We start from the raw sequence: 24,546 nt of genomic DNA on the forward strand, positions 1-24,546 counted from the left end.
AAAGGCAGGAGGCAGAGCAATGCTGTTTACTTAGATCAGGGCTACTCAGTTCGGTCCTACAAGGGCCGCAATCCAGCAGGTTTTCCATGTATCCCTGCTTCAGCACACATGCATCAAATTGCTCTTCTTCACTCCCCTCTAGAAACTTTTTTTTTAAAGCGACTAGCGACTTTTTCTGGTTTTATTAGAGACTTTTGAGGACTGTAACGAAGTTTTACTTTTCTCATTGAGGATCCGGTGTTACGCAGACTTGTCCTCACGCAGCAGCAGCTGCATGAGAGCAGCAGATCAGCTGGAAACGTACGAACCCTGCACTTAATGAAAAATCTCCCACCCAGTCCTGTACCGTTACTCACATAACTAGACTTGTGTTTGTAACAAGCTTGTTGAAACATTTGCAGGGACTTCTCTGGAAAGTTTCATGCAATGGAAACAACTTAGTATAATAACTAACAAACTCCAGGCTTCTGTGCATTGGCATGCCTGGGGACTGAAATACATGCACTTCATGTTTCCGTTCAGGCTTGAAGGAGACATTTAAATAAATCAAAATGCCACATTCAATCAAAGCTCCTGTGTTAACTGTTTATCCCACTTCAAACTCCAGCAAAAGGTAAGTTCATCTAAAAATGTTAAAAAGTAAACAGTGAAAAGTGCTGGAAGTAAAAACTGCATGGTTAAAATGAAACCTCTATAAGATACTTTTATGCCACACTAGTGATTTGGCTCAGCCTGTCTGCCTGTGTGGCAGGATGGATTATCTTACACTCTGATTCATCTGGTTCATTGACAAGCCAAAGTCCTGTGTTACTTATTAAAGGGACGGATCCCTTTCCTTTCTTTGCATCAACTTCAAACAGACAGTCAAACACTGAGACTGTCTAACTGCCTTGATTTCTGTGCAACTTGATCAGACACTGTTGTGTTATAGTTGATGTATTTTAGCAATTTATCCTATTCGAAATAACATCCTCACAAATTAAATACAGGGTGCTGTACACATTCTTATAGTCACCCTGTTGTCTAGCCATACAGTTACATCAAAAACAACAACATACAAAAAGCTATAGCTTCTCAGCTTTCCAACAACCTTTAACACTTTATGTTGTAGATTTTTAATACTTTTTCCTCTTAGACCTGTTATATCGATGTTTAATGCCATCCCAGCACAAATATTCTTACAAGTATAATAAAGGTTTTTACAGACAGGTATGTTGTGCCGAATGTGGAAATAACCCATGAAACTGTGTTTTTGGCCTGTTTGTGTACAACAGCTTGTGCTTTGACAATCCAGATGATTTTGTACACATTCTGCTGGAAATATTTCTTTGGTCCTCAGTCACCATAAAGGAGAAAGCTCATCTACTGAGCTGGGATATGTGGGAGTTTATACCCGTATAATTCTTCTGATAAGTACATGTCAGCATCAGGAAAAGGGAACTGACTTTTCTCCTGCAGCATGTCCATAATAATGAGTTGATGGTGCATAAAGAAGCATGCAGCAGTACCGCTGGACTGTTTAACCTGCTGTGGAAACTATTCTAGCTGTGCTTCTGCATGATGTTGAAGTCAGGTCAGTATGTTTAAATGTTGGTGTCCTTGTGTAAAGTCATTGTGTCTGTGAGGTACACATCAGTCCGTTTGCACACTTGTAGGTTGTGCTTTTTCAATATTTCTTCTATTTCATGCAATTCCAAAAACACATACAAACTCGGGTCCAGTCGACAGCCAACACACCTCTGTGCATAACAGCCGTGCTGGATCATTGGTCCTGAAACAGACCTCTGAGGATCCAGCTCAAGTGTTCTGGTTTTATATGTGAGTAAGTTTTCATGACCGGACAGCCTTCTGCATCCTGTGGGTGTCATCCTGGACCGGAGGGAGTCTAGGTTTGGAAACGCTGCAGTAACGAGCAGCATCTGAGACAAAAATAAAGAAAAGAAGCTCTTCAGAAGTTTGCAGGGTTCTCCATATTTGGGAAAGCCAGCCAGTGGTTGATTATGGTATTTTATACAAACTGGGTTAAACGTTCAGTTTGAACTAATGCTACTCCACCTAGGGCAATATATCCAGATTTTCAAATATATCGAGACTTTTTTTCTTCTTTAACTTGTCCTGTCCAGCATCATAGCAGCAAAATGATAACCTGGTTGCTGTATCGTGCTGAACAAATTTGCTCTACCAAAGGGAGGGCCATGGGTAAGGCTCCTCTTGAAAATCTGATTTATTTATTTATTTACGTTGAATCACGGAATCTATGTAATCTTGCTGGACCTGACCGGAGGGGACAGAAAAAGATGGAAAATAGCAAAAAGAGCAAAAGGGAAAGAAGAAAGGAGACAAAAAGATCACAGACAGAAGGAAACGACCCTTCAATCCACACCATCACCAGACAACAAACTGTTACACCTGTACATGAACACACCAGAACATTTCCTACAACTTTTACAAAAACAGAAACACACACAGAAAAAACAGGGCTGCAAGTCATTAAGAGTTTTTAAATAATAACCAAATCATCTTAGTATAAAAACCCACTGGACACCTTAGTGACTGTGTCAGCATGCAGAGCATGAGGAAGAGGAGTGATCAGTGATGAAGAGTGGTGAGTGAGATCGTGCAAATGCGACTACGCCTCCACGGAGGCCAGAGGCAGACTGGGGCCAGAGACCCGGGCCCTCAGCAGCAGACCCGGAGCACCAACCCAAGCCACCCCACCACGAAGACAACTCCAGCCCCACCCGAAGGGCGGCAGAGGAGAGCCCCAGCAAGAGTCCCCCACGGTCTTGGGGCACAGGTCCCAGTGGGCCAAGATCAGCAGCGGCCGGCCCCGCCAGGGACCAGCCACCCAGGGCAGGCTAAGCGAAGGGCCCAGGGCCCCAGGAGCCCAGAGGCAGCCGCCCCACCCCCCAAAGGCAGAGGGCCCGCAACATGCCTAGGAGGACCAGGCCCCCCCAGACAGCCACCCGGCGTAGGCCAGCACACACCCCGATGTTCCAGCCGCACACCCCGGGAACCAGGGTGCTATCGGCCCCCTCCCCCGACTCCCCACCTACTCCAATCTGCACCCTATCTAACCCCACACTCACACCCTCCACTGTGCCGCACCCACAATCACTCACCACCACACAGTCTTCAATATATATATATATATAACACAGGAGGAGCCTTTGCTAAATTAAATACATGATGTTGTAACTGACTGGCATGTTTGAAAGCAGCAGCTCTGCTCAGCTGATGTGCAGCTAGGATAGGGACGTAAGCTTTGTAACTTGCTTCTCCATATTGAAACTTTAACAAGTACAGATAAAAATCAAATATAGAAGTATGGATTATTCTGCAGGTCTGAAAATATAAGTCAGTTAGGGTTAGGGTCAGGCTTCTCTAACACCCAACCAATCACAGAGAGAGGGCTAAGATTTTCTGTGTCCAAACTAAACTTATCATTGTGTAGAAAAGTACCACGACGTCTGACAAAAAACAGGTCTCCACTTCTTCTGCTAAAGGTTCTGAAATGTTTCATGTAGCCATAAACTGGCTTACCTTTACAGAGCCATGATGTTCGCACTGGCCATCGTTAGCTCTGTCTGTGATCACTCAGGGATTAGAGAAATCTGATTGGTTCGTGAGTAGGTGTGTAAAATGTGGGACACATGGTTTGTAAAAATGACTCGTATTTTCAGACTTGCAGAATTAATATTTTGGTTTGTACCTGTATTTGTTTTACCACGTACAAATATGGAGATACAAATCTTAGCTCCATAGCCCGGTGACTGTCCCGCCAGGCTTTGTTTGGGATGCTGTGAAACGGATACATGATGTTATTGCTGTACCTGTGTATAGCACTTACTTAGCAAGGAGCGCAGTGTACTGCTGTCTGTTAATGTGTTTACTTGTTAGCAGCCATGTTTCCAACCAGCTGCATTGAGCTTCTTTGGTTTTATTTTTTGCTCAAAATGAGTATATTAGATAATTGAATTTTATACTGAAACACAAGCTCGTTTAATCACCAGAGCATCGCTCCCAGATTCCAGTAGTGTTCTAGATGATGAACACTTACCTCTTACCCTTTTTTGTGCAAATATTCACCAGTGAATGTTAAATGCTTGACAGTAATAGATGATCCATTGATGAACAAATACAAACGCTTGAGGCAAAAAGTCCACCTACATATGTCCTTGTTGTCTGACTCAAAGCTGCAGCGGCATTTTCAGCTGATAAAGGATAACTTGTGGAGAAGAAGACATTAGTGCTGCTCAAAATTACTACTGTGAGTCATTCTGCCTTCATTTATTTACTATTATTGGTGTGTGAATAATTCATGCCAGCCTCATGCCTGAGTGCTTCGCATGTCAGAAAGAACATCCCTTGTCTGCCTGTACCCTACTGCCAGGGCACAGGCAGGAAATATTAAACTGTTAAAGGTGCTAATTCCTTTTTCTGCTGGCGCTCTGATCGGTGTAAGATAATCCCAGGCAATCACTTATCGGGGGTGCTGACAGATAGTGGCTGTGTCGCAGGCAATAGGGGAGATGAGCTGTCGTCCGGCTCAATGTTCCTTTGCATGAGGAAAATGCGACCTCTGATCCCCAACAAGTTTCTAAACAAAGATTTTTCTTTTTTTTTTCTTTTTGATCTTCTAGTTTTTTAGTCTTTGAACAAAACCATATAAATTCTCAAACAACTTTATGTCTGAAGGAAAACTAAAACAGAGCCGACCTGAATCAGTGTCACTGAAGAGGACAGCACTGATCTGTTCAGGTGGGGAAGTTCACTGCGTGTGGACCTATTTACTAAACTGCTTAAGAAGAAGCACAGGAGAAATCCACAAGTGCTTTCATCTGAATGTTTACAGAGCTGCTTGTTGACATTAGGGGAAAAGATACCCTGCTATATTTAGATGAATGCATTGATCAATAATGCATCCAGCTCTTCCAGTGGCAGCTTCTTGATCAGCTTGCAGTCATTACAACCCTGGCTCTGCTTGGTAGTGATGGACTACTTATCTGAATAAATCTACTTTTAGAACTCACACAGGACGACTGAAAGCCTAAAGGACACGATATTCGCTTTATGAAGCATTTGATTAACACTTTGGCTTTTCTTCAGACATGTTTGCAGATTGAGTGTGTGTTGATGGTTTTATGTTAAAAGAAGACATGATTGGTGCTTTAATTGGAGCATCGTCTTACTACTGAAGCGTCAGGACATTTCCACCCCTGATAACTATTCTCCGTTCAGATGTTGTCAAAATATGAATGTCTAGGAGATATTTTTATTTAGACACCCACCCCCCAGCACGTGCTGGTGTAAGGTAGCCCTCTGTCTGAGGTCGTGGTAACCATAGCAGACCTTGGAAAGTGAAATGCGATGCAGCGGGCCCTCTGGGCTAAGTTTCTGAATCACAACTCCATAATGAGCTGGCTGAGCTCTGGCAGCATCAAAGATGCAGCACCTCAGTATCTGTTTCAACACACAATGTCAGCTGTTTAGGGGGAATGGACACTGTGGCCCATGACGAGCACTCGGAAGCTGAAAGCTTTCTAGCTCTGCACCGTGCTCTCACCCACTCAACCTCAGACGAGATTACATCACCTCTACCAGCTTCAGTCCGTTCATATAATTTAGCTTAACCTAAATCAACACTGAGCCAAGAGTGTTTTTTAAAATACTACATATTCATATATTATATTTAGTTGATTAAAATGACTAGTTTATGGAGAATGTTGTTTTTGTTAGAGATGTAAAATACTTTATTCATGATTCATTCATGATTTGGGCATTCTTTATAATGTATAATGTAAATTTTTTTTTAACTTTTTTTTCATCTTTGTTTTTCATAAATTGAGGTCAACATGCAGACTAAGCATTTTTTTTATTTTCTTCACTGTTAAAAACATGACATCTAATTATCTCTTGGTTAGTTTTCATACAGACTGATGCTGTCCTTGAACAGCAGGACATTGTCTTAGCTGTAACTTAGTGTTTCCTACCAGGTTTCACTAACAATGAAAACCGCAGCAGCCGCCTGCCTTAACCAGGCTTTAGTGACGCAAAGAGGTCATCTTGCAGTCTGCAGGGTCACTTTGCTGTTAACTGCTTTTAAAAAGCTCTGGTGTTGTTGGCTGTGGTTAAAAATGCAGCAACGAACAAACAGCCTGCATCCTGCCTGAACGTTCCTCAGTAATATAAGTGGTGTCTGCTGCTGTCTGTGTGAATCATCATTGCTTTGCATTATTATCATGTCGGAGAGGGCTTAGTAATTCATATTTAATATTGACTACACATAATGGATGAAAATAAGGAAAAAAATTTTTTAAATTCTATTGTTACACCATAAAAGAAAAAAAAGTATTATTTATATTTTTTCTTATATTCCATCTATCCATCCATGCATCCATCCATCCATCCATCCATCCATCCATCCATCCATTATCTGCCGCTTATCCGGAGTCGGGTCGCAGGGGCAGCTGCCTAAGCAGGAAAACCCAAACTTCCCTCTCCCCGGCCACATTCACCAGCTCATCCGGAGGGATCCCGAGGCGTTCCCAGGCCAGCCGAGAGATGTAGTCTGTCCAGCGTGTCCTGGGTCTTCCCCGGGGGCCTCTTTCCGGTGGGATGTGCCCAGAACACCTCACCAGGGAGGCGTCCAGGAGACATCCTAACCAGATGCCCGAGCCACCTCATCTGGCTCCTCTCGATGTTCCTCTCTGGAGGAGCAGCAACTCTACTCTGAGCCCCTCCCGGATCACTGAGCTTCTCACCCTATCTCTAAGGGAGAGCCCGGCCACCCTGCAGTGAAAACTCATTTCGGCCGCTTGTATTTGAGATCTTGTTCTTTCGGTCACTACCCACAGCTCGTGACCATAGGTGAGGGTAGGAACGTAGATCAACTGGTAAATCGAGAGCTTTGCTTTTTGGCTCAGCTCCTTCTGCACCACGACAGACCGATGCAGAGTCCGCATCACTGCGGACGCCGCACCAATCTGCCTGTCCATCTCCCTCCATCCTTCCCTCACTCCTGAACAAGACCCCGAGATACGTGAACTCCTCCACTTTGGGACCTCATTGCCGACCCAGAGAGAGCACTCCACCCTTTTTCGGCTGAGGACCATGGTCTCAGATTTGGAGGTGCTGATTCTCATCCCAGCTGCTTCACACTCTGCTGTGAATCACTCCAGTGAGAGCTGAAGATCACGGCCCGATGAAGCCAACAGAACCACATCATCCGCAAAGAGCAGAGACCCTTTCTGGCCTCAGGATTGGGTCTCACCTCGGCTATGCCCAGAAATTCTGTCCATAAAAGTTATGAACAGAATCAGTGGCAGAGGGCAACCTTGGCGGAGTCCAACCCTCGCCGGAAATGACTCTGATTTACTGCCGGCAATGCAGACCAAGCTCTGGCACCGGTCGTACAGGGACTGGACAGCTCGTTCAAAGGGGTCCAGCACTCCATACTCCCGGAGTACCCCCTACAGGAGTCCCCAGGGGACACGGTCAAACGTCTTCTCCAATTCTACAAAGCACATGTAGACTGGTTGAGCAAACTCCCAATCCCCCTCTAAGACCCTGAAGAGAGTAGAGTTGGTCCACTGTTCCACGACCGGGACGAAAACCACACTGCTCCTCCTCTATCAGAGGTTTGATTATCCGATGGACCCTCCTCTCCAGCACCCCTGAATGGACCTTACCAGGGAGGCTGAGGAGTGTGATCCTCCTGTAGTTGGAGCACACCCTCCGGTCTCCCTTTTTGAAGAGGGGGACCACCACCCCAGTCTGCCAGTCCAGGGGAACTGTCCCCGATGTCCACGTGATGCTGCAGAGGCGTGTCAGTCAAGACAGCCCTACAGCATCCAGAGCCCTAAGGACTTCTGGGCGGACCTCATCCACCCCCCGGGGCCCTGCCACCGAGGAGCTTTTTAACCACCTCAGCCCCAGAGATGGAGAGCCAGCACCAGGGTCCCCAGATTCTGCTTCCTCATCAGAAGACGTGTTGGTGGGATTGAGAAGGTCTTCAAAGTATTCCCTCCACCACCTCACAACATCCCAAGTAGAGGTCAGCAGCCCCCCATCCCCACTGTACACAGTGTTGATGAAGCACTGCTTTTTCCCATCCCATCCCCGAGTTTTTGCCATAGCGACCACCGAAGCTGCGCTCCGTGATGTCTGATACTTAAGTGTGTGAAGGTTTTATATACAGTATATAAAAAATAGTTTTTATTATGTAATGAACTTTATGCTGCTTTTGTATGAAAGTGCTTTATACAGTAAATAAAGTTGATGTGGTTTGATTGTTATATTAGCGTCATTTAACCGTAAAAAGCTGTATGTACAATGAAAACATTGAATAAACTGAACTTTAATCAAAATAAGTCATACATGACTCGTCTCAAAAAGACCTGGGGTAACAAATAACTGGGGTAACTCCTCCTCATGTTGTGACAGTGAAACTGATTTGTGCCTCGTGAATAAGGTTTTTTGAGGGGCTGCATGATGAGCCCTCCAACACTCTCTTTATTATGTAAGTTTTACACATCTCCTATTTATTTGCAGGCATTGTCACTGTTGCTGTGTCACGTGAAGTTAAACGTGCATGTGTGAAGGGGCAGGCTGGTGTTAAACCAAAATCTGTGACCCATCAGAATCTGTGACCACGGGGGGTGATATTGTGCGCTTCTCTGCATGTGCGTCTTAGGAGACGAGTGAAGTCTTGAAAACTTGTATTTAAATCTGAGTTCATTATAATGCAGGTACACATTCTGATGGCGACCAGAAACTGACCTAGATCCCTCTGGACTCTTCTAACATAAGATCCCATCTTGTGGACAGCTGTGAGAGAATCAGGGGGTTTAACAGGAGCAGGACCAGCCCAAATCAGCAGTTACACTCAGAAAAAAACAAGCACAAAAACCCACAACTGACCATATTTGTAAGAGACTTAACAGAAAAACCAGCCCAAAGGCACCGATAACAGGCAGATTTAGTAACTCTGCTGCTTTTCTCCGGCGCAGTCGTCTTTATCCCGGCTTCGTCTGATCCAGCGGGCAGTTTACCGCCGCGCCGGGAGCCTCACACACTGATTGGCCGAGGGCATGGCTTATCTCACGTACAATTGGTCCGTGTGATTCCTGAACACTACCGTGAACCGCGGTCCGCTTGTTAGTGACTTCTGTTCTACATGATTCATTAGGAAGGTTTGAGACCAATGATCTTAAATTTAGAAGATTTTAGGTTGTTAGTTACATTTAGACTTTTTTTTTAAAACAAAGTCCAAATCATTTCATGATGGCTCTTGCAATAATTTGAAATCATTTTAGTTTGAGAGTTTGTTGTAATTTAAATATTTAGTTGTTTCCTTTTAGAAACAACACAAGTTGATGTACACCATTATCATTATCTTTTGCTTAGAAGGCTGTTTCTGCTTTTCCAGGACGTACTTGGACCCAGGAGCTCCCATAGCGAAGCCCAACCCTGAGGCCCCTCCTGACTCAGGGATACCATGGGGCCCCTCCCTGTTCACCTCACCCCATTCCTCTTCCTCCTCCTCCTGTGCCACCCCTGCACCTCCTTTAGACCTCAGGTCATAGAGCGAGCATCTGGCCATGAACATCCCCAGTCCTCTAGTAATACAACAGGGTCTGGAAAGCGGACGTGCACAGATGTTGTACTGTGTAAACCTGGCATCCTGCTGCCAGTGTGGCTGCCACTCAACCCTCCAGTTGGCGAGCAGGCGGGGAGGGCTGTCTTGTACTTCCTCTGTCTCATGTACATTTTCCTGGGAGTGTCCATTATCGCAGACCGCTTCATGGCATCAATAGAAGTCATCACCTCTCAGGTATCTGCTGGGTTTTTTTTTTTTTTTTTTTTATCTCTAAGTAATAAATGTCATTCTGAACTTGCTTTTGCTTCTTTTAGTTTACTGAGTTCACATGGCTGAGTGTGATAATACTATTTTACTGTGATGATAAATAGCTGTTGGTCTAAATATGTCACAGGTAGCTGCAGTGCAGTACTTATCTACCATATAAAATAACTGTCAATAAATGTTGACATGTTTTGGGGTTAATTTCAGATTGAATTTGCACTGTGAAAAAAGATATCTTGTTTCAATTCTAAAGTTTATGTATCGGGACATTGTTTTAAAAAAAACATCTGGTCCTTATCAGGTTTATGAAATTAGGCAACCTCAGATGAACAGCATCCCATGACTTATTTGAACAGTATGTGGAATAGCGGCCACACACTGAGCTTCAGGTGTTAGAACCACCTGTCATGATCATGGTGTGTGTCACGGTTTTGGTTTGCCGCCATGTTCTGGGGTTTTGCGTTAATGGTCATGTTTGGCTGTGTGTTGCTCTTGGTTTCTGCTCGTTAGTTAACCTGATCCTGATTAGTCCCTTAGTGTATTTATACCTAGGGGATGAGCGATAACCATTTTTTAAAAACCGATTAATTTCAGCTACTAAAGACCGATACCGATAACTAATAACCGACAACAAACACACTTAAGATCATGACATCAGTACTTTTCACTGTTTATATGAAGAGATGTTGATTTTTTTTTCCAGTGAAAAACTTTTAGCATGCTTCTCAAGATATCAAACAGAACTATTTGATATAATGAGTGAATATTTGGCAATCCGTCATACTTGGATGGAAGGCACACATCAGCGAAGCAGCGACGGCTCTGCATCATAAGCTGTGGCGCCAAGGAATGAATCAGAAAAGCCTCCGTCCTCAGCGAGGGTAAAGGGCTGGTCATCAAGAGCCATCATTTCCATGATTAAATCTTCACCAGCCTTAGCCCGTGGGTCATGTCTGGCAAACTTCTCGGATGTCTCCAACTCCTCACGGATGTCTGTTGTCCCAGTGGCTTCTTTGCAGTTGGCTTTAAGTTTTTTTGCATCTTCATGTTTCAGGTGACTGATCAGGTTTGTAGTAGGGAAGCTCGCGCTACTTTTCCCTCCTCGTGGAACTTGTTTTGAACAGTTAGCACAATTAACCAGTGAACTGTCATGTTCTCTGTTGTCAAACGTAAGCATGCTGTGCTGCAGGCTGGTGGTGCTGCATTCACGGGGTGATGGAAATTTCCATGTTGGCTAGTCGTGCTTCCAGCCTTTTCAAATTAACGCTTCTGTTGTAAAATGTTGAAAAATACACTGGATGTGGGTTTAAGTCAGTAACTCAGTAGGTTTTCTGGTTAGATAACAAATTAAATGATAAATGGTCTGTACTTATATAGCGCTTTTATCCAAAGTGCTTTACATGTATGTCACATTCACCCATTCACACACACATTCACACACTGATGGCGGAAGCTGCGTTCAACCCCGACCCATCAGGAGCAATTAGGGGTTCGGTGTCTTGCTCAGGGACACGTCGACATGAGCTTGACCAGGCCGGAATCGAACCCTTGGGCTACAGGACGACCACTTTACCCACTGAGTCATGCTGCCCCCATACCAAAACTATGACTGAGTTTAATAATTAATAATTATAATAATTTCCTTTCAGCCCGATAATTATCAGGTTGATAGTTATTGTGCATCCCTGTTTATACCTCTTGGTTTTTCACTTACCTTGTCACATCCTTGCGGTTTTATCCCTCTTGTGCGGTTCCTGTGTTCCTGGATTTTTTGGATTAATTTGTTCCTGTTTTCCATCTGCCTCCTGCCTCCGAGTCCTGGATTTGGGTCCTCAGCTCGGCCGCACCATGACAGAACCAGTGTTGCTTTGTTTATACACAGCTTTCTTAACAGCCACTGCAGCATCTTGATTGTTCTCTTTTTCAGTCCTTCTGTTGAAGACTACCTTGGGATTGTTGTCCTGTTGCATGACCTGGTTTGACCCAGTTTAGGCTAGGCTTTACCTGCCAGCCTCACATGGCCTCACATTTGACACAAAAATACAGAACTTGGTCAACTCAATCAGTGCTAGGTGTCCAGGTCCTGTGGCTGTAAAACAAGCCCAAATCATCATTCCTCTGTCACCGTGCTTTACAGTTGGTTTGAGGATCTTGTGCTGAGGTTGTTTCTGTCTAATTTTAAGACCTTGTGAGGACCAGATTATTATTTTTATCATGTCCTGATATGTAAAACCTAAGATATGAAATAATTCCTATTGTGCCTTCTTTGCTCCTGTTTAACGGCTTGCTCTATATTTTCAACAAGATCACTTAGGCACTCAAAGGCCTACTACTGAACCTTAGGTATTCTTTTCACTGTGGTGCCACCTAATGACGGTTAATTCAACATCTGTATTGCATCCTGTCTCTTCTCAGAGCTCTTTCTTTCCAGTAAAAGTCAGTCCATGTTGACACCAAGGCTCCAGACTAACATTTTTTACAAGGAGCACAGCAGCCCCAAACTTTTTTTTTTTTTCTTTTTTTTTTAACTTGTCCTGTCCAGCATCATAGCAAGCAAAATAATAATCTGGTTGGCTGGTTAGCAGCCCCAAACTTACATTTTTAGGAGCACAAACAGAAAATTTAGGGGCGCACTTTGAAATCACCTTGCAAAGCAAATATTCACATTTGCTCTCATTTTCACCGTATTAGTGATAAAAACTTGAACAATAAATTCAGAAATTACAATGTTTACAATTCACATAAAAAAAACGTCTTACTGGCCGAACGAATTTCAAAACAAGTAGACATAGAACTTATCAAATCAGATTTGATTTTCACTTTGTCGTTGAAGCAGAACGGCAGCTTTGGCTACGTTCACGCTGCAGGGCTTAATGCTCAATTCGGATTTTTTAAGTCCGTTCACATTTCCAGTTAAATGCGACTTGTATGTGATCTCCTGTATGAACCTGATGCGCACCAAAAGTGTCCCGCATGCGTAGAGGACTCGACGACGTGACAGCGAGCGTGCGACGTCTTGGTGTTTGCGTAACAGCGGAGCGTATGTTGCAGTTTTAAAGTTATTGTCCAACCGTTGCCAGCACATTTCCACTGGCTTCATTTTAGGGAGGAGATTATAAAAGACGAGATCCAGATTTGTGGCCATGGAATTTAGTGGAGTAGTGGCAGCAACGACTGTACAGAGAAACATGGGTACGGAGTCGCAGCCAGGAGTGGTGGAGAGTCATGTGATCCTTAACAGGTAAGAGGTTATACACATTGTCATGTACGACCTGTCGGTCGGATTAACGCAACCTGGCCGTCCCCATCATCCCCCACAGGGCATGGCATGACTGGTCCATGTAGTTCCTGGTGATAAACAGCTTCAGGGACTGATGCTCCTCCAGCCGCTGTTCCCACTCGTCAGTAAGAACAGCAGCTATTGGCTGTCCTACAAGTCGCTAGAAGGCGCTAATTAGCATAATCAGCCTGGTACATATAGTTGTAATGGATGCTGCCATAAAGAGGGATGTAGTGGGAAAGACAAAAATTGATAAAAAAAAAAAACAACCTAAAAATATCACAACACTTTTAACTTTTTAAATATTTCCTCCACACTCTTCATTAACAGACGTTACTGTGACGGTAAACCAGCAGGATCCTCCAGCAGCAGCTTTTACGTTTCATTTCCAGCCTGGTCATGAAACAGAGGTGAACGTCGTCTGAATGCAGCTGCTGCTGCTGCGAGAAGACCAAGCCTCGTATGAGAGGGTCTGCACAGCACCGCTCCTCGTTGGGAAGATAAACTCCCTTCATTCACCTCCGTCTCCAAAAGTCTCCAATAACACCAGAAAACTTGCTAAATATAGCCACAAAGTCACTAAGCTGGCAACATTGATACACGTAGATGTCGCCTCTGACACTGCTGTCCATTGGCCGCCATCTTGGGCCACATCTACTTCCTGCATTAGTCAACAGAGGCAGAGGTCTATCGATGATGAAAATCACCATAACTCGCTGAATTTGCAGCTGATTTTCAATCGGTTTGGTTTATTAGAAAAATCACACATATTTTTATTATTTTATATCATACACTTACACATTCTCAGACACACACCCACATGCATACTGAATTTTTTCTTGCAATCCTCAGAGAAATAATAATGGTGATGCTCATATATGGAGTTATATTATATTTATACTATAAAATATAAATAAATAAAAAATAAAGGAATGAGTTAAAAATGACAAAAAACTGAAAAACAAACACTTATTTAAAAAAAAAAAAACATTGCCTACATTAAAAATTTACAAAAATACCCCCAAAACGAAATACATAAGTTAAACTTACATCTGTTCTTCTCGCCATTTTCATACAAAATAAAGAACCCAAATTTACCTCTGATGTGATGCCCAGCAAGTAATGAACCTGATAAAGGTACCAAAGAACACATCACCAACGTAAAACACACATTTTTTAACACAGCGTCAAAGAAATAAATAAACATAGAATTTCAAAACCAGAGAAATTTGTAAGAGTAAGAACTGAAGGGTTCATTCAAAAGGAAGCATTTCTAATAGTGTATTTTATTATCATTTAGAGGGACTCCGTTGTGTTAGTGAAATATCAGGATTACATGAGAAATTGTCATGACACTTACTTTGCAAAGATGGTCAGGAAAATTAAAAATGGATGGTATTGCTCCTTCCTTTAAACCAGTGGACTGTCCAGTCCTGTTAAAGTCCTCTGGGTTAAAATGAGGCTGCAGACGGCTGAACAGTCCTGCTGCCTCCATTTATCCTCTGGAAATATACAAAACATCCATCTGAACATCACTCAGTGCTCAGTTCTTCTGTAGCTGCAGGTCAAAGTTAAAGTTCCTGTTAGCGCCATGACACTGATTTAATAGATAATGTTGAAATGACCTACTTAGCACAGTTATATGAAGTGGCTGATTGCCACTTAAATATCTTACTGTAAACATCGTCTTACTAACAAAAACATTTTTTATTTTCTTGTCCTGACATAAACCGGTTTCATTTCCGTTAGCTTAAGAAATACGTCAAATTAAACACGTTCATAACAGTTAAATAATATAAAACCACTTCTTACTGTGAAATATTATCCCTTGTTTCTTGGTTTTGGTTTCTTTCACAGGAACATCCGTATGCAGCACAAAAATCTGGCATTTTGGTTTCACACACAACCTGAATGATCTGACCGGGTATGAAAGCCCGGCCCAAGATGGCGGCCGTGTTGACGTGCCTGACAAGCCCGAACGCGGCATCTACGTGTACATATCTATAGGCAATACTGAGGAGTAATAAATCCCCCCAAGACCCGCCTCTTTCCACACATTAGCCAATCACAGTGGTCGTTCGTCCCCGCTCACACACACAGTGGCTGTCCTCTTCGTTGGTGTTTGTCTCTTTTTCTCGTAAAAGTTAGTTTGAGGCAAACCAGCAGCTAGTTTGTGTGTTACTATGAACTACTGGGCTGAAGAGGGGAGCAGAAGTTTGTTAGCGACCAAAGACCGGCTAATGTATCGTCGCCGTTGTAGAGTAGATGAAAAATTCACTCACACTGTTTCACATTTTAGTCGCAAAATGTGACCGTTTGGTCAGTCTGGAGCCCTGGGCTCTAGTCTTATCTCTTATTCTGTCTTTTTCTGTCTCTATTTTCTCGCTTACTCTTACAATGCCCTCTTGTTTTTCTTTGCTGAATCAGCCATATTCAAAACAGCCAATGTGTTGATATCCAGTTGCTAGCATGGGTTTATGGGTGCCATAAACTGAAATGCTGTTAACTGATGCTCCATGATGGGGGAAAAATGTTGTAAAGTGTAGTTTCTCAGCCTAGGGACGCTGCAGGGCAACAATAGCTCCAGGAATGTACTCCGTAAATAAATGCGTACTATCAAAACAAGTCAGAAACACAAAGTTTTAAGATTGGAAAGTTATCTAATGTTGCTTTAAAATGAATATTGCAAGTGTAGCGATGGATTAAATTATATTCTTATACTGATTTTAAAATAACATCCCCCTCATCAGTTACTGGAGTTAGTCAAGGTTCATTTTCAGCCTCAGATAAAACCAGATTCAGGCTAACGAGTGATATGCATGAGTCCATCTCAGCACTAAAACAGATGGAGGTACAACATTATATTGCTCAGCTGTCAATGTCAAACAGAAAGTAAACAATCATTTTATATAAAAAAAATAGGAAAAATAGGCAAGTTTAGGGATCAGACATGGCTCAGATAAGGATGACAAGGTTATTCCTGTGTGATTGTTTTTTGTTTGGGACCCTTCGCTTGGGCTGCCCTGGGTGGCCGGTCCCTGGCGGGGCCGCCGGCTGCCGATCTGGGCCCAATGGGGACCTGTGCCCCAAGACCGTGGGGGGCTCTTGCTGGGGCTCTCCTCTGCCGCCCTTCGGGTGGGGCTGGAATCCTCTTCAGGGTGGGGTAGCTTGGGTTGGTGCTCTGGGGCTGCTGCTGGGGGCCCGGGTCTCTGGGCTGCCCTGGTCTGCCTCTGACCTCCGTAGAGGTGTGGTTGCATGATCTCACTCACCACTCTTCATCACTGATCCCTACTCTTCCTCATCCTCTGCATGCTGACACAGTCACTGAGTTGTTCAGTGGGTTTATATACTAAGAGATAATTTCTCTTTTTTTCTGTCAGTGGTGTTTTTGTCTTCTCTTTCTTCTTTCTTCTTTCCCTTGTGCTTTTTTTTGCTGTTGTCCTTCTTTTTCTGTCCCCTCCGGTCAGGTCCAGCAAGATTACATAGATTCCATGATTCAAAGTAAATTAATAAATAAACGAATCAGATTATCAAGAGGAGCCTTACCCATAAACCTCCCCTGGCAGAGCAAATTTGTTCAGCACGATACAGCAACCAGATTATCGTTCTGCTGCTATGATGCTGGACAGGACAGGTTTGAACAAAAAGATATGGATGACAAGGTTATTCCTGTGTGATTTTTTTTTTGTGTGTTTGTTTGTTTGTTTTTTTGTTCGTTTGTTTCGTTGTTTTTTTGGGTTTTTTTGTTTTCTTTTGTTTTGTTTTGTTTTTTTTTTGCATATGCAAACCAATAATTGCAATTTTATAAATGCAAAAAATACCCCTTATCCCACACCCTGATTTTAAGACCTCCAATTATCAGACTGTTGGTTGGGAACTCAGATTTCTGCATTGCATGCAAACATATTATCTGATGCTGTGAACTAAGTGCACAGGCATGACTTCCAACAACGGACATAACAGAAACACAAACAATGACGGCTATGAAAGGAATGTACCCACAACTTTGCTTATCCTTAGCATAAGCAGTACTCATCAGTTGTTTTCGCCTGTCTTATGAACAGAGCAGATATGACTTAAAAATGGTGTGAGGATACGCTTCTCTACGCTTTGTATCATTGAACTCCAGCATGACTGTGTCCCAGATGCCAGATAATTACCAGAGATTTCTGTGTTCCATGTAAACACCATATTTGATCCAATAAGGAGAAAGAGGTGACCATCACGAAACCCAACGGTGAGACTACAGTAATGACAGTACGGATCTGGAATGAGACTGTTTCCAACCTCACACTAATGGCCTTGGGATCCTCTGCACCTGAGATCCTGCTCTCTGTTATTGAGGTACTTTCTTTCATTCACTTTAAACATATGCAAGAACTTTCAGACTATAGTGCCTCTATTAAAAAAGTCTATGATTTTATAGTTTTATAAAGATGCAGATGTTTTTTTTACCTACATGTTTGACTCCCACTTATTTACACATATTAAGACAAATTTAAATTTGGTTTACTGTTGTCCCTCTTTCACTTTGATAGGTGTGTGGACACAACTTTGATGCTGGGGAGCTCGGCCCGGGGACCATCGTGGGAAGTGCTGCCTTCAATATGTTTGTGATAATTGGCCTGTGTGTATGGGTAATCCCTGACGGAGAGTCCCGCAAGATCAAACACCTGCGAGTGTTTTTCATCACAGCGTTCTGGAGTATTTTTGCCTACATTTGGCTCTACCTCATACTGGCTGTCATTTCTCCAGGGATTGTTGAGGTGTGTGTGACATTTAGTTCATTTTAGTGGTTTGGGCATGCCTGGGCAAACAGCACATTTTGTTGATCATTTAAATAAAGAATGTTTTTATTTAATTTTATTTTATTTGAGTTTTGATTAACAGTTTGTTTACAGGATACATCTTCCAATGCACTCAGACACATCATCATAGATGTTTCCCAGGGTCATCAGGTGTTTCAGGTCGAAACCTCATACATCCTCACCTGGGCGACCCAGCCAGGGTTGATCAGGCCCCGACAGCTGACGATATGCTCCAAGGTACCAGCTCCAGAGTACAAGGAATAAGCTGGAGATTCCGCTTTGCCCCAACAGTGGAACTTTGATGGAGTTGGCAGCACATCATAAACCGACTGCAAAAGAAACTTGATACGGTGTAGTTCCGCACGCCATAGCTTTGCCCACGATATCCTTGGGTTCAATGCTTGGTCCCAACACATCCAAGCTCCTTGCATTTGTATCCCCACTGCCTTAGTGGTCCGCTCCTCCTCCAAGCCTGCTCTCACTTCCTGTTGGACCAACTGGTGTCTGGCTCTCCCCTTGCTGGTCAGGTCTGGGCAAGGTGAAGGGTTACTTCCTAACCCACTTCTCTCGGATGCCACCTGCCCAACAAGCCTCTTATGGTGTAGTCAGGATTCTGCCTGCTCCACAGGGGTTCCACTTCCTGCCTGTCCTCACCATGATCCCCGCAACTTGTGGTCCCTGGTTGTACTGCAGTACCTCTCTTGTCCAGGTGATCGTAAACTTCTCCTTGATGCTGTTGAAAGGGAGTGTGAGCTTGTTCTTCTGACCATACAAAGTGATACTGCTCAGGCTCCTGGGAAGTACTGACTAATCCTTTGTTCAAAACCTTCAACTGTGGACATGGTAAAGTCATACATAAGACGGGCCAAAGGATTCGTGGGAGGATGGCATGCTGGTAGATCCAGGCCTTGAACTTGCCGGGGAGGCCGGATTCGTCCACTGCCGACAGCATCTTTCCAGCTCAAACCCGGCTGCTCTGAGGGATTCAGTGTCCTTTAGGGTGCTGTTGAAAACCTTGCCCAGTCTCTTCACTGGCTTCTCAGAAATGGAATCTGAAATGGTTAAATTGTGCAGCACTTATCACCAGCAGGCTCTGCATGGAAGAGTCCTTAGAAAGAAACCTTTTAGCAAACTTATAGTCGTAGTTCTAAACTTTACATATGATGGCATGTGCCAAGACTGAGCTGGCTAAATTGAGCTCCTTTGAAACTTTGATGTTGTTTCAACCAGTTTTGTACTTCCTGATTAACCTCAGTGTGAGGCACAACTGCCATGTTTGAAATCCACAATAGCAGGAGGGAACAATGTGCAAGCATGTTTGCCTTTCTAAGCATGTGAAGGACCCACCAAAAGAAAGGCACGTAAACTGCAATGTTGTAACACCTTTAAAACAAAAGTCAAACAAAGAAGTTGAAACTCTCTGCGTGTTTGTATGTGACTCCTCTGAGTAATTTTCTCAGTAACAACACCTGAGCTTTAGCATGAAGGCCGAAGATAGTCAATGCATTAAGATTTAATACAGACATTTGGGTTTGTAGTGATGGTCAGCCACAAGATCAGACACATCAGTCCGTCGTTTTAATGGGTCGCTGACTTTACTGCCACTAGAACAATTTAGTTCAACTGTAGAGGAACTTCAAGCTGCACGCAAAATAGTTTAGCATGTTTCTATGTTTGAAGTGAATGAAAAGGCACGTGTGTGACTTCTTTAGGTATCCACATCATCACAAATCAAAGAAAATTCAGAATCTACAACGGACTACTTAAAAAATCATGTTAAAGCTTTTGGATTGTCCCCTGCTGACAATCATTGTGGAGGCTTCAACATGCTGCTGCAACATTCTTGTTTAAAAAGCAACAAAAGATGACATTTGCCTGGAGGTGCCCAACTTTTGCATCCAACTTCATATTTGTGTGTATTTGTAATAGATGAAGCCATTAAGTCATCTTATGCTCATATTTGCTGTATCACTAGGTGTGGGAAGCCATAGTGACGCTGCTTTATTTCCCCGTGTGTGTGCTCTTGGCTTGGATCGCGGACCGCCGTTTACTCATCTATAAATATATGCACAAGCGGTACCGTGCAGACAAAAGGCACGGCATTGTGGTGGAAATGGAAGGAGACCTTTCTCCCAAAGGCATTGATGTCATCATGGACGGAAAGCTGTCAGATGGCAGCACATGTCCTGGAAATTCCTCCAGTGTGACAGTCTCTGTGCAGACGGGCAACGAGCCTGACCAGAACAAAGATGAGGTGAGACACGTGGCCCTGATTTTTCAAGAGATCTTTCTGAGATTTTTCTAAACATTTGGCAGCACATAGATATTATAAATAAGCATTACATCACAACTAGTTCCCTCTCTTTGACAGGCGGTTCGCATCTTGAAGGACCTGAAGGAAAAACACCCAGACAAAGACCTGGACCAGCTGATTGAGATGGCCAACTACTCCACCTTGGTTCAACAGAAAAAGAGTCGCGCCTTCTACCGTGTCCAGGCTACACGCATGATGATTGGTGCTGGAAACATATTAAAGAAACATGCTACTGATCACAGGCGACGTGCTGGACGACAGGATCCTGACAAAGCAACTTGTTCACATATTTATTTTGAAAATGCCCAGTACCAGTGCACAGAGAGCTGCGGCTCTCTGACCCTGGGGGTGATCCTTGATGGTGGTCTGGGCCAGGACACGTTCTATGTGGACTACTGTACAGAAAATGGATCTGCCAATGCGGGGTCAGACTATGAATTTACTGAGGGAACCCTGGTGTTCAAACCAGGGGAAACCCGTAAAGAGATCAAGGTGAAAAATATCTTTGCGGATGTTAATTTAAGATTTGTTCCCTTGTTTCCTCCTCACTGCAAGGTGCTAATGAGGACTATATACAATTTGTTTAATGTAAAGTTCAGATGTTTTGGAATGGGAAGTTTAGATGCTGCCCATGTTGGACGTCATGGGAAACTAGGGCTGATACCTTTTAATTGTTTCTGTTTTTCCCTAAAGTGGAATCTTATTAACAAATGTTTCTTACAAAAATAGCCCAAAAATTAGCACAAATCTTAATTTATTCATGGATTTCTGATCATTGCATATGGTCTGAAGTATAACTGCTTTCTATGACACATTCCTAGTATTAAGTAAATTGTTCTGAACAAGATAAACCTTGATCAGACACACTGAGTAGCCATTAACCAGCTTCCTGAATGGATGAATGGATGGCTGGATGGATGGATGGATGTAGGGATGGATGGATAGGTGGATGGATGGATGGATGGATGGATGGATAAATGGATGGATGTAGGGATGGATAGACGGATGGATGGATTGATGGATGGATGTAGGGATGGATAGATGGACAGATGGATGGATGGATAGATGGATGGATGGATGGATGGATTGATGGATGGGCGGACGGATGGACAGACGAACGGACGGACGGGCGGATGGATGGATGGATGATGGATGCTTGGATTGATGATTGATGGATGGATGGATTGATGATTGATGGATGGATGGATTGATGATTGATGGATGGATGGATTGATGATTGATGGATGGATGGATTGATGGATGAGCCAGACGACAGACAACATTTGTGCATGTGAAATGTTGAGCACGTAGACGTGCACACTGGCCTTGTGATGCGACACAAGAAAATAGAAAAATGTTTGCTGTCGCATGGCAGCACAACCAATCAGCGAGTGTCTTCATGGATTGACCAATGAGAGCAGGCTGTATTTTAGCTGTATCTGCCTTTACTACACTTCACACAAAGATTATAGAGATGTAGATAAAAAAAATAGGAGCCACGTGGCGTCAGAGTGAATTTGTCCGAACAGTTCTAGATTTTTCTGGATTTCACTGATTTTTGTGTTTTAAAAAAAAATTTAAGTTAATATTTAGTAAAATTATAGAGTGCATCTGCAGTTATTTTGTTTTAATATCAAGTCCTCCTTAATGGGATTTAAATTGCCAACAGTGCAAAGAAAGAAACAAACAACCTACTGAAGGTAATTAAATTGTTAGAAAAATAAATTAAAATGGCCTGTTAAAAAAATATTGAAAAACATGTTAATTTACTTTAAACTGTGTGCCAACTTTTGCAGGATGTAGGAAACCACAAAAGGTCATAAATATTGATCTAAGTGACAGGAATAAACCAAAGGTAAACTGATGGCCCACATAAATGGAATCGTCTCATAAATGTTCTTCCACTCAGAGTTGGGCAGCTGGAAAAAGGGAGAAAAGTCAATATAATGACTGACTCACTTTGTAATGCTTTCTTCACTGGCCCCTCTGTTGCACATGTTTGATTCTGGGCAGCTCAAGGCTTTAACAGCTGCCAAGAGAAATCTGACCAGCAAAAGCCACATTGCCATGTAGATGGCACCTAGGCCTGATGTGCCTGTAGCAAAGATCAGGACTTGGCCAGTAAGTGCTACAGAACAAGGTGGGAATCAGCTATGTTCTGTAGCAAGGTGCAAACGTTTCCTTACCTTTGGCAACCTACGGCATTTAAGCACCGTTGCATTAATGTTCTAAGACGGTTTATGTTTGTATTTGTGCATGGATGTTGTTTATGTTATGAAGGACTCCAAACAGACAGATTAAGGTAAACAAGATTTATTACAGGAACTGATGTAGTACCGCAGGTTCTTACTATGAAGATTGGAGTATAGAAAGTCTCTGGAGGATAATCAGTAGTGCAGGTAGTTGGGACCGGGAAAGGAAGGTTAGGAGAGTCCAACAGCGTTGAAACGAGGTCCGACAACAAATTAGTTCTTGAATCAGGTGGGTAGCAGTTGTAAGCCATCAGAGTTCCGGTGATTGACTGCGGTAATGCGTTTCAGGTTTGTCCGTGTCAGGGTCTGGTGCAACAGTTTACTTGTGTCAATGTAAGCAAACCTACATTTTTATGTATGTTGTACAAACCTTGTGCCCCAGATAAACTGTTCAAAGAAGAACTTAAAATCCAATAATGTCATCACATTCATGATTCTGTAGACTGTAAATATTCACCCAGAACTGTTAAGTCATTCAGCATCTTCTAGGACAAGTATTTATGTTCAGATTATGTAAACTTTATGTATCCAGGTGGTGTGTAACCACAGCATATTTTGCACTGTAGGTGGGCATCTTGGATGATGACATCTTTGAGGAGGACGAATATTTCCTTGTGCGTCTTCAGAAGCTGAGGCTAGAAGAGGGAGGGAACGAAGGCACAGGAACTCCCCCCAGGGGTCTGCTAGTGGAACCTCTGGTTGCCACCATCACCATCTTGGATGATGACCATGCTGGAATCTTCACCTTTGGGCAGCAGGTACTGCGAGTGAGCGAGAACAGCGGCACACTAACAGTGACTGTGGTGAGGAACTCAGGCTGCAGGGGCACAGTGGCTGTGCCATACCACACAGAGGATGGCAGTGCCAAGGCCGGAGTGGACTATGAGGAGGCCAGAGGGGAGCTGGAATTCATAAATGAACAGACCAGGTGAGGCACAGTTAGTGGCAATAACTAGGATGCACAGGAAAACTGTGACAATCGCATTCTTTAGATTAGGTTCCTTACAAAGATGATGTTCATTTGTCTATTACGTGTTGTTGGACACATCCTCAAGTCCATCGGGTACAGAGATAAACATCTATAGAAATAACCCACAAAACTCTGAATGAGCCCCAAAACAGCCCGCAGTAAAGAAAGCAAAAGAAAGAAATTAACATAGTTCAGGGCTTCCTTCTGACATAAATTTGATGCATTGTTGAGTAACAATCCATGCAGTGGAGGCGGTCCATGTTTAGCACAGGCGGGGGAGGGTGAGAAGAGGCCGTTTCGTGTGGGGTTTGCGCATTCTCCCCGTGTATGCGTGGGTCCTGTCCAGGTACTCCAACTTCCTCCCACTGTCCAAACACATGATGTTAGCTTTAGGGATTGAATGGTTGTTTGTTTGTCCATTAGTCCTGCGAGGGACTGGTGACCTGTCCAGGTGTACCTGCCTCTCACCTGCTAATTGCTGGGATAGGCTCCAGCTTCCCCGCGACCCTGGATTGGGCGGTGCACTGGATGGATGGATAGTTGGATGGATGGATGTAGGGATGGATAGTTAGATGGATGTATGGATGGATGGATGGATGGATGGATGGATGGATAGATGGATGGATGGAACGATGGAAAGATGGATAGTTGGATGGATAAAGGGATGGATGGATGGATGGATGGATGGATGGATGGATGGATGGATGGACGGATAGATGGATGGATGGAAAGATGGAAAGATGGAAAGATGGATAGTTGGATGGATAAAGGGATGGATGGATGGATGGATGGATGGATGGATGGATGGATGATGGACTGTTGGATGGATGGATGGATGGATAGATGGATGGATGTAGAGATGGATAGTTGGATGGATGGATGGATGGATGGATGGATGGATGGATGGATAGTTGGATGGATAAAGGGATGGATTGATGGATGGATGGATGGATAGATGGATGGATGGAAAAATGGAAAGATGGATAGTTGGATGGATGGATGGATGGATGGATGGATGGATGGATGGATGGATGGATGGAAAGATGGAAAGATGGAA

At 43.5% G+C, this 24,546-nt stretch overlaps 1 protein-coding gene across 1 annotated transcript in view; it reads left to right on the top strand.

The window, feature by feature from the left end:
• Positions 1-24,546, top strand: part of slc8a2a (solute carrier family 8 member 2a) — a 49,205-nt gene that overhangs the window by 12,232 nt on the left and 12,427 nt on the right. Inside the window, exons 2-7 of the mRNA XM_042007887.1 lie at positions 9,431-9,835; positions 17,352-17,489; positions 17,684-17,911; positions 19,929-20,207; positions 20,325-20,759; positions 23,086-23,447. Coding sequence (XP_041863821.1) covers positions 9,500-9,835; positions 17,352-17,489; positions 17,684-17,911; positions 19,929-20,207; positions 20,325-20,759; positions 23,086-23,447 — 1,778 coding nt within the window. The 5' untranslated portion in view covers positions 9,431-9,499. The remainder of the gene's footprint in view (positions 1-9,430; positions 9,836-17,351; positions 17,490-17,683; positions 17,912-19,928; positions 20,208-20,324; positions 20,760-23,085; positions 23,448-24,546) is intronic.

Source organism: Melanotaenia boesemani, chromosome 15 (genome assembly GCF_017639745.1).
Source record: "Melanotaenia boesemani isolate fMelBoe1 chromosome 15, fMelBoe1.pri, whole genome shotgun sequence".
Taxonomy (NCBI): domain Eukaryota; kingdom Metazoa; phylum Chordata; class Actinopteri; order Atheriniformes; family Melanotaeniidae; genus Melanotaenia; species Melanotaenia boesemani.